Here is a 10,486-nt window from a genome sequence, read left to right as displayed (position 1 = left end):
GTTGGAATTTTCAACACTAATTTATGAAGTTGGTGCTACCAAAAGCGTAGCTCAATTGACATAGTATTTGTACTATCGATTTCGAGGTCTGAGATTCGATTTCCTCACCCTCCATTTTAATTATAATATATTTCAAAAAAAGAAATTTACGAAGTTGGTGGGCTAAAATTAAATAAATGAAGCAGGATTAAAATAGGAGGACTTTTCAAAAGAAAAAAAGAGAGAGAGAGGTACTCAAAAGAAAAATGAAAAAGAAAAAGAAAAAAAGAAGAAAGGGAAATGGAGAGAGAAATTGAGAAATAAATATCTCGAAAAAGGGATATGATTGCAAATTCGGCAGAGAAGAAAGAGAATAATGGAGAGTCGCTAAGAAAATATTCCAACCCGGTAAGCTATCTATTATTCTTTAAAGTTTAAATATAGAAGAATCAATAAAATTATAGAAAGATTTGGACGACACTTCTTAATGCAAGTCTTTGATTGTCTGTTGGTTAAAAGTTTCTATGGATTTTGTTGATAGCGTATTTGCTTAAAGATTGTTTTGAAAGAGACGAAAAAAAAAAATTAAATTAAATGATAGTTTTCTGGATTTTCTTACCTTTTTCATAAATGTTTTGTTTGAATTTGTTTCCTATGAAATTGTGTGGATTCTTGTGGGGAATTCTTTTTGAGGTTGTCTAAAGTAATAGATAGAAAAGGAAATAGGAATTCCAAGCTTTTGTTTGGATGAATAATAGGAAAGAAGGAAAGAAGGAAATGATGCAGCAAGTGTGAATTTTGTGAAAGTGATCAAGAAAATGGGTTTATTTCATGGGATAGCAAGAAGATAAAGGAATGATTATAGTAAAAAGAATCAAAAGGAAATGTGTTGTACAACTACCAAGTAAGTGAAACTGAGGGAGAAATTTTACTGTGGGTTGTAAGGGAGTCACATGGATGAGTACAAAAATAAAGGGAATTTGAATAATATCATTTTCATGGTTTTAATTACATTACATTATAGATGTTGGTGTGTCGAAAACTCACATGTGGCCCTTGAGTGCTCTGTCGACTTGCTCCTCATGTCCGACCTTTTCGTTCAAGTTGACCTATATGAGAGTACTCACATCAATGTGGTGTTGAACTTAATACACTTGAGGGTCTAACTTTTTCCCTTTTGGTACTCACGGTCCTCCATGCCGCTTCCTAGTTCCTTTGGACGTGGGCCTGTTTACTAACAAGTAACAACCGTTTATGAATGTTTATGTTAATTCATAATTTTCTTTTAATTGTTTTCTTATAACCTCTCACCACTCATTTTCTTTTTACCCAAATCTTTTCTTTTAAATTTTTCTACCAGGTCTATTTGAGTGTCCAATGAGACTATCAAAGCCCAGATCATATGCCACCAATCGCATATAAATTCTACATTATTCTGTATGTATGTAGAACTGATGCTTATTTTTATAGTTAAGAGTGGCTAGCTAGCATCATTTCAATTATTTTATATTTTCTTTAGATTTATGATGGTTTGTAATGTTAGACATAAACATTTTTTCCTTATTAAAAACATTGTGTCGAGATTCTAGACTTTTGGACCAAAATTTGGATAGTGTGGAGTGAGCCACACACCTGGTGTGGTGATGCATATGAAATATTTTGGAAGTGTTTATATATTTTTTCTGAACTGTTTCAACAAGTTTTTGTTAGCCACCAACTATTTTTGAAAAAATGTTTTAATTTTTATAAGTTTGCAATGGATTCTATAGTTTAGTTAGGATATATTGTCAGCTCTCCAACATTCTAAGTTTTTGGTGGTGTAATATGGGGCAAGGTATGTTGAGATATATAACCAAATGAACCATTAAGTTTATTATTTTCCCTCTGAGTACGTATCATTTCTTTTCCTTACTCTCTCATTTTCAATCATCTATCACATTGATTCATACAAAATTCCTACCTTTTTATTATATGATGACTTTCATCGAGAAAAGATGAAAGAACCAAATCCCAACTTATAAGCTTGCTCTTTTAGATCTTCAAAAAACCCTGACAATTCACAGAAGAGAAAGAACCAAGGAAGAGAGGAAGATAAGTGGTTGTCGTTGCTGCCGTTGTCAGAGCAAGCCACTGTGGGTGTGCTGCCGTCGCTGTAGTTGTGTTGCCTCTGCTGTGGGTAAAAATGTGTTTTGTTCCTCTCTTTTTGTTTCCTATAATCTTTTATTGATTACTCTTTTCAAATGTTTCTCTCAAACCAACTTAATTCATAAACTCATTTTTTAAAAAATTATTTTGAGTTGTTGCCAAACACTCCAATTTTTTTCGAAATTATTATTTTTACCCCAAAGATAGATACTTCAAAAGTTAAACCAAACACATACTTGGTTAGTCAACATTGTTTTTCTTTCTATCTTCAGACCTTACAAAATGCAGAGTTCATCATCATCTTCTTTGGATTGTCCTAAGATGAACTACGACGTGTTCATAAGCTTTAGAGGTAGAGATGTTCGTCACACTTTTGCAGGATATTTGTATGATGCTTTGAATCGTTTGGGGATAAAAGCTTTCCTGGACGACAAGAGGTTTCTAATTGGAGATGATCTTCATGGCTTATTCCAAATAATCGATGAATCGAGATCTGCCATTGTCGTTCTTTCTGAAGATTATGCTTCTGCTAAATGGTGTTTGAGAGAGTTGACTAAGATAATGGATTCCATGGGAACTACGATGGATCGTGTTCTTCCTGTGTTTTATCATATTGATCCATCCGTTGTTAAGGATCAATCTGGAACTTTTAAGAAAAGTTTTGATGAACATGAAGCCAATGCTCTAAAGGAAATTGATGATCAAGAGAAGGAGAAGCGCTTGAAGGAACTCCAAAGTTGGAAAAGTGCAATGAAGAAAATTGGCAATCACACTGGAGTTGTCATCACTAAGAATAGGTAAACTTCAAACATCTATTATTTATTTCTTAAACAACTTTTATCGCCATCTCTTTTAATTGTTTCAATTTGATCTCTTATCAATTTTAATCTGGTTCCTACATTCTTATGTATATGGAAGATATGTTGAATATTTGTATTTGGTTAGCTTATCAGGATATAAATTAGATAAATATAGAAAGAAAAAAATGGGTTAAATTAGCTAGGCCAATTGCATATATGGATATCTAACCCAAAAGTAATTGCAAATCTAACACAATGTTAAACTATTTGCAAATATGACAAAATATTGACTATGTTCGAGGTCTATTAGTCACAGGTGTCTATCATTATTTTGTTTGCATACTTATATGCTATTATGCTGATTTTTATTCTTATTCCTTACCATATGATTATAATTAAATTGAAACTTTGACTATGAATGCTTGTCTAGTTGCTAAAAGTCCTTCTGTTGACTGCGAAGTAGCAAGAACTTGATCGTGCATGTGTATTTGTTGGTTGTTCCAAGAGATTCATATTAGCATGATCCTAAAAAGAGAGTTATAAAATTATGAGATGACTAAATGTTAAAGAAATTTCAGTTATCATTTGTATTAAAATCATAATATTATATATGCATTGATCAAATTTTTGAAAATTAAATATTACAATTTAATACACAGTAATCACTTAACATGAAGTATAATTATATCTTGCAGTTCTGAGGTAGACATAGTAAATAAAATTGCAAATCAAATATTTGATGTATGGCGTCCTAAGTTGGAAGCATTGAATAAGAATCTAGTTGGAATGACATCTCGATTGCTCCATATGAACATGCATCTTGGTTTAGGATTAGATGACGTACGCTTTGTTGCGATAGTAGGAATGGGTGGTATTGGTAAAACAACTATTGCTCAAGTTGTTTTTGATTGTATTCTTTCAAAGTTTGATGATTGCTGCTTTCTAACATTACCTGGAGGTGATTCAAAGCAAAGTTTAGTGTCATTACAAAGGGAAATGCTTTCTCAAATTTTTCATAAAGAAGATTTTAGAATATGGCATGAGAATCATGGAGTAGAGATGATAAAAAATCGACTGAGTGGTAGAAAGGTTCTTATTGTTCTTGATGGTGTTGAAGAGAGAAGGCAGTTAGAAATGTTGGCTGGAAGCGCCGAGTGGTTTGGTCCTGGAAGCAGAATCATCATTACAACTAGAAATAAAGGAATATTGAACCATCATAATTATGATGAAATGAAAGAATACAACGTTGAGGAACTAGATCATGATAGTGCTCTTCAGCTCTTTTTGAAGCATGCCTTTGGTAGTAATCATCAAAACAATGACAGTTTCATGGATCTCAGTAACGAGATGATTGAGAAGGCTAAAAGACTTCCATTGGCTTTAAGAGTGATTGGATCCTTTTTGTATGGTAAAGAGATTACAATATGGAGAGAAACATTGAAGAGGCTCATCAAAGTGGATGAAAGAAGTTTTTTTCATGTATTGAAAATAAGTTATGATGGATTGGGAGTAGAAAGCCAACAAGTTTTTCTTGACATTACATGTTTCTTCAATGGAAAAAATGAAGATAGAGTAATTGAAATATTGGAGAGTTTTGGTTATAGCCCTAAGAGTGAAATACAATTATTGATGCAAAGATGTTTAATTGAAGTTTCACATAAGAAAATATTGGTGCATGATTTAATTCTTGAAATGGGTCGAGAAATAGTGCGTAAGGAGTCTCTCACTCAACCAGAAAAACAGAGTAGGATTTGGCTTCATGAAGATCTCTACTGCAAGTTTGCTGAAAAACATGTAAGAAAATCAGTTTACTTTGTAATTTTTATGCCTAACATTCTCCTATTCCTTCAAAAGTTACTATTATTAATGTTCTTTTTTTATTTTTGTGTGTTAGGACTTGATGCATATTCAAGGGATAGTTTTAAGTTTGGAAAAAGAAATGGAAGAATCCATAGAATTGGATGCCGAATCCTTTTCCGAGATGACCAAACTAAGAATATTGGAAATCAATAATGTGGAGCTCTCTGAAGACATTGAATATCTCTCTCAATTGTTGCGGATAATTAATTGGCCTGGTTATCCTTCAAAGAGTTTGCCTCCAATGTTTCAATCGCGATATTTGTTTGAACTACTCTTGCCTCATAGTCACATTTTACGACTTTGGGATGGAAAAAAGGTTAGCTTTTTTCAGAAAAGTTTTAGTTTTTAGTGCTTTTTAGTTTGTGTTTGATTTCAATTTGGTTCCTATAGTTTTATTTATTATATACACTTTTTTCTTAACAGAGATTTCCAAAGCTGAAAGTAATTGATGTTAGTAACTCAGAACACTTGAGGGTGACACCTGATTTTTCTGGGGTTCCAAATCTTGAGAGATTGGTTCTAAGTAACTGTGTCAAATTGTGTGAGATTCATCCCTCCATCAATTCTCTCAGCAAACTCATTTTACTGGATTTAGAGGGTTGTGGTGATCTTAAACATTTTCCACCAAATATAAGATGCAAAAATCTCCAAACTTTGAAACTTTCTGGTACAGGTCTTGAAACTTCTCCAGAGATAGGGGGAAATATGGAACATTTGACTCATCTTCATCTTGATGAATCTAATATAACCCAACTTCATCCTTCAATTGGGCATCTAACTGGCTTAGTTTTGCTGGACCTATCCTCCTGTTTGGGCCTTTCTAGTCTTCCTTGTGAAATTGGTAACTTGAAGTCTTTGAAAACCCTCCTTTTGAAATATTGTGAAAAACTTGACCAAATCCCGAAAAGCTTAGCAAATGCAGAATCCTTGGAGACACTTTGTATTAGTGAAACTTCTATAACCCATTTACCATCAAGCATTATTCATTGTTTGAAGAATTTAGAAACATTAGAATGTGAAGGACTATCATGTGGAATTTGGAAGTCAATGCTCCCCCAATTCAACATTCATCAAACAGTATCTACTGGTTTGGGGTGCCTTAAAACTCTTAATTTGATGGGTTGCAAACTTATGGATGAGGACATTCCTGAAGATCTCCATTTCTTTTCCTCATTAGAAACACTAGATCTGAGCTATAATAACTTCACAACACTCCCTGTTAGTCTTAGCCACCTCAATAAGTTAAAAACATTGAACCTGAATTTTTGCACTGAGCTTAAAGACTTACCAAAGCTTCCAGACAGTTTGCAATATGTAGGAGGAATAGACTGCAGATCAATGTCAGAACAATATTATAACAAAATTTTGCTTATCCCTTCAAGTTCTGGACACCAACTTTACCTTAATTTTATCATTCGTTCCAAGGATGCAAATGTAGAATGTGCCATGAACGAGTTCCAACATTCGATATTTACTCGAAGATCGTTTGAGGTATGCATAAAATCTATCTAATATACCACCGCCTTTTGGATAAATAAAAAACTTTAATTTCTAATTATTCTTCTTTTTGCAGCTAAATATTATAGAAGAGAAACCATCCACTATCATCCATAAAGATGTCGACATGTTGGAGTGGTTTGGCCAGATAAATGAAGGGAATTGGATAAACATCCAGTATGAGCAAGAATTCTCAATCAGTAAACCACTCAATATCATGTATGAAGATGTTGATCTAAGCAATGTTTGTGGAGTTTTCCTCTCAACAAACATTGAATTTCCACAAAATTTAGATCATCTTGCACTTGGAAGATTCTCAGTTAGCTTTGAAATTGATGGGAAATGTTCTGGTGGGACAATGGGTTATGAGATGTCCCAATTTAAAGCTACAAGATTCTTTTGGGTAGCATACATACCGATTTGGATGTTTATACATCATAGTTTGATGGTTCAAAGATGTTGCTCTATCAAGGCTACAATTAGTTATTTTTGTGATCATATCGATGCAAGCAAGGTCAAAATCAAAGCATGTGGTGTTTCATCTTTACTCTCCTGGCCAAATGTATCAGAGTATTTGGCAAAGTTGTTCGCTAAACGTTATTGCTCTAAACGCAATTTCTGCACCATGATTCGACAACATAATGATCATAATAGTGAATGTAGGTGTGATGAACTTGAGGTTGCAAAGGATGACTTTTCATCCTATACATTTGAATCTGATGATTCAACATTTTTGCTAAGGATGAACCTCAGAGCAATACTGGGGATAATGTTCGAGGTTAGTCTCCTTTGAATAATATTAAGGTTAAATTATATAAAATACAACCAAACTTTTTCATTTGTTTTAAAAAAATACTCCTATACTTTTAAAAATGACAATATTACTTTTGAGCTTTTATAAACGTTTCAAAAACACCCTAGGAATAGAAATTCTTTAGAATTTTAGATGGAAATTGAGATATAAAATGGTGTGGTAGATGACCTAAGATGAAATTTTGGATCACCATATCGTTTTAAGTTATCACCACACAATTCTAGCTAAGTCTCGATTTTTGTTTGAACTTTTAAAGCACTTATATTTTAAGGGCAGTTTTGAAATATTTACGAAATGTTGAGGGGTAATATTGCAACTTTTGAAACTATAGGGGTATTTTTGAAACAAAAGGAAAAGTACAAAAGTATTTGTTATAAAGCCTAACATTAAAATCGTATTATTTGTTTAATAAGAAGTACATGTAAAATTTAAGAGGGTGTTTGGCTCAATGTGTTGGGAGAGTAGTTGTGAATTCCACTCTTTATTTGGTCTAAGGAGTTCATGGGCCCCACAACTAAAAACATTTATTAACTCTTTACACCATGGGTCCTAGGAGGTACAACTCCTGTACTTCACAACTCAACTTATTGCCCCAAACGGCCCCAAAAATATTCTTTTAACTCATTATATTCCTATCACCCTGTCAATTTTTGTATATCTTGCAGGAAAAAAAGCGTTACTACATGAAATACTTCTTCCCACAAACAAAATTTTTTGGATGGTTCAAAAATCAGAACAAGAAAGACAAAGTAGCAGTGAAGATTCCTGTAAATATAGACAAAGACAAGAAGTGGATGGGGTTGGCAATGTTCGTCGTCTTCTCGATTTCCAAGAAAGCTTCTTGTTATTGCTTTGAGTATGAAATACAAACAAAGGAAAAGATTATATCCACCCAAAGGCACTCTATCCCTAAGGAGGTTGCAGAGTATTCAAATCAAATACTGTTTATTGTGTTTGAACCACGGTATAATTGGTATCCTTATGATGAACTAAAGTCTTCTTCATCCAACCATGTTTACATTAATTTCAATACTAATAGTGAAAGAATGCGAGTTGAGTTATGTGGAGCTCGTTTAGTTTATCAGCAAAATGTTGAAGGACTTATTCACACAATCGTGAATTGCATAGTGAAGAGTGGGGATGAGCTTTATGAATATTACAACCAACAAATTGTGGAATATCATTTGAAAATGATTAATACACATTGGTATACAATCTCATTGCCTCGAAATAACCCTGTGAAGAATCAAAAACCAACTACTGCTTCAACTTGTATTGCTTCAAGTCTTTCAGTTGAGCACCTTTTACATGGAAGTTTCCCACACCCATTCTTCCATAAGTCCATCCAGGTTTATTTCTCTCTCTATATCTTTGTCTTTTATGTCTGTTGAGTTATGAACTTTAGTATATTTTTTATGTTATGTTCTCTAGACTCTCGAACAGTCTCCTATTTAAATTACAAATTTCATCCCTATAATTTGGAGATAAAGTTCGAATTTAGTTTTTATGGTTTGATAAAATTTCAAAAATAGTCTTCATGATTTGATAACTCTATCAAACTATAGAGACTTGTTAGGGACAACGAATCTCCAAATATCTCCACATTGGTATGATATTGTCCACTTTGAGCATAAACCTTATAACTTTGTTTTTGGTTTCACCCAAAAAAATTCATATATATCCAATGTAACTTTGATTGCATTCCCAACAATGTTAAATTTTAACTTATCAAATTTGTAATTTAACCAAAAAAATTCAGTCCTTGATTTATTGTCAACACAATATTTGTTTTAGAATATTATAATAGATGTAACGTGAAGATCTGAAATTAGGATCTCCTAAAGGAAGTTGAGATCCCCAGCTACATACTACATATATAAAGGTGAACTTCCTTGTAAAGTTTGTATCATCAAAAGTTTCTACATGAATATGAAGTTTATTCATCCATTTTACTCACTTTCCATTGTCCTCTCTTTTTCTAACAAACATTGAGAGTTTGATTATTGCTTCTACAATATTTATTTTTCTTATCGATTTCATTTTCTCAAATAGTTTGTCTTTTTTCTTCATAAAACATAGATATTATGTATTTACTGTTGCAATGCGTTGAATCTTTTATCTGGTGCTCCAAATGACCAAGCATGGAGGTGTCATATATAAACCCTCTAACTTTATTGGTACATTTGTAATTTGTATTATTTGATATTTCTCTCTAATTATAAATTGTTCTCTCCCTCTGTTCGTGGATATAGCTAACACACTGTTAGTGAATCACGTAAATCTCTATATTGATTTCTTTTGGTTTTTTATTTTCTGTTTTTCGAATTTCTTTCTGTCATAACATTTATTTCGTTGATTTCATATTATTACAGGAAAGATTTGGAAGTAAGTTTGATCTTCTTCTACGTGGTGATAAGATCCCAAAATTTTTCACCAGTCAAAGCAGAGGAAACATGACTGAAATAAAGTTACCACAATATTTGGAAAATTTTCGTGACAGTGTAGGTCTTGCTGTGTGTGCTCTTGTGGTTGTGGACAAGAAAAGAAGAAAACTAAATGACATTATTCCAGAACAAGAGAGGTATACAAAAGTTGTGGATCTCATATGCAAATTCAAAGTTGACTCATATCAAATTTTGCAAGAGCACTGTCACTTTGTATCTCAACAAAAACTCTTGAGTGAATATGCTTCACAGTTCATTTGGCTCTCTTACATTCCCCTTAATGGATTTGATATCAATTGGCATTATTGCACCCAGTTTCAAATTACACTTGAAACTAGTTGTTATGAGCTATTTGGAGTGAAGAATTGTAGTCTTCATCTGATACATAAACATGAAAGGATGATGATTGATAAGATGATAATGGAGTCAGCTGTTCCATCCTCCACTAGCCACAAAGGAAAGGGGCCTCAAATTCAATGATGACATTGGACAAAAGATGAACTGTGAACTTTATCTTTCAAGTGTTTGGTTTTGTATCAATAACCTTTTTTGTTTCTTTACTTAGTTGTGGTTTTGTGAGATGCTATCATCTTTAAAACAATTAATATTTATAAATGAAATATATCTATATCTATATCTATATCTATATATATATATATTGTTTTCTTCTATATATATATGTCTGTAAATTTGCCTTAATTTTCTTTTATATTCAAACACAAGTATGCATTAAGTTCTAAGACTAAACCATGATCATAGTAACTGTAATGTCAATTAACTAGTTGATAACTATGTGAGTCCAGAAACACTACAACGTCACACATCCATGAGATGACCCTTGCTACATTGATAGCAACACAACGATTACAATGTAAGTGGAATTTTCTAACAATTAGCATGCATAAATGATTTGGTGTGTCCCTTTTAATCATTCAAACAACGTAAAG

At 32.7% G+C, this 10,486-nt stretch overlaps 1 protein-coding gene across 21 annotated transcripts; it reads left to right on the top strand.

Moving 5' to 3' along the window:
* Positions 1–207: 207 nt before the first annotated feature.
* Positions 208–10,173, top strand: LOC120080050 (TMV resistance protein N-like). Of its 21 annotated transcripts, XM_090314707.1 has the most exons (11): positions 263–387; positions 1,004–1,220; positions 1,340–1,416; positions 2,015–2,151; positions 2,397–2,921; positions 3,620–4,718; positions 4,819–5,100; positions 5,208–6,275; positions 6,358–7,059; positions 7,761–8,444; positions 9,468–10,173. In XM_090314707.1, exons 5-11 carry the CDS (start codon positions 2,407–2,409, stop codon positions 10,017–10,019), a joined length of 4,902 nt encoding a protein of 1,633 aa, XP_090170833.1. In that variant the 5' UTR covers positions 263–387; positions 1,004–1,220; positions 1,340–1,416; positions 2,015–2,151; positions 2,397–2,406; the 3' UTR covers positions 10,020–10,173. The 21 variants fall into 21 exon arrangements, with proteins under 21 accessions (XP_090170830.1, XP_090170832.1, XP_090170829.1 ...); XM_090314704.1 differs by lacking the exon at positions 1,004–1,220 and having other exon boundaries at positions 208–387; XM_090314713.1 differs by lacking the exon at positions 1,004–1,220 and having other exon boundaries at positions 220–387; positions 4,042–4,718.
* The last annotated feature ends 313 nt before the right edge of the window (positions 10,174–10,486 follow it).

This window comes from Benincasa hispida, chromosome 6 (assembly GCF_027475165.1).
Source record: "Benincasa hispida cultivar pf3 chromosome 6, pf3_genome.v1.1, whole genome shotgun sequence".
In the NCBI taxonomy this organism is placed as follows: Eukaryota; Viridiplantae; Streptophyta; class Magnoliopsida; order Cucurbitales; family Cucurbitaceae; genus Benincasa; species Benincasa hispida.
This window is presented reverse-complemented; position numbering and strand designations above follow the sequence as displayed.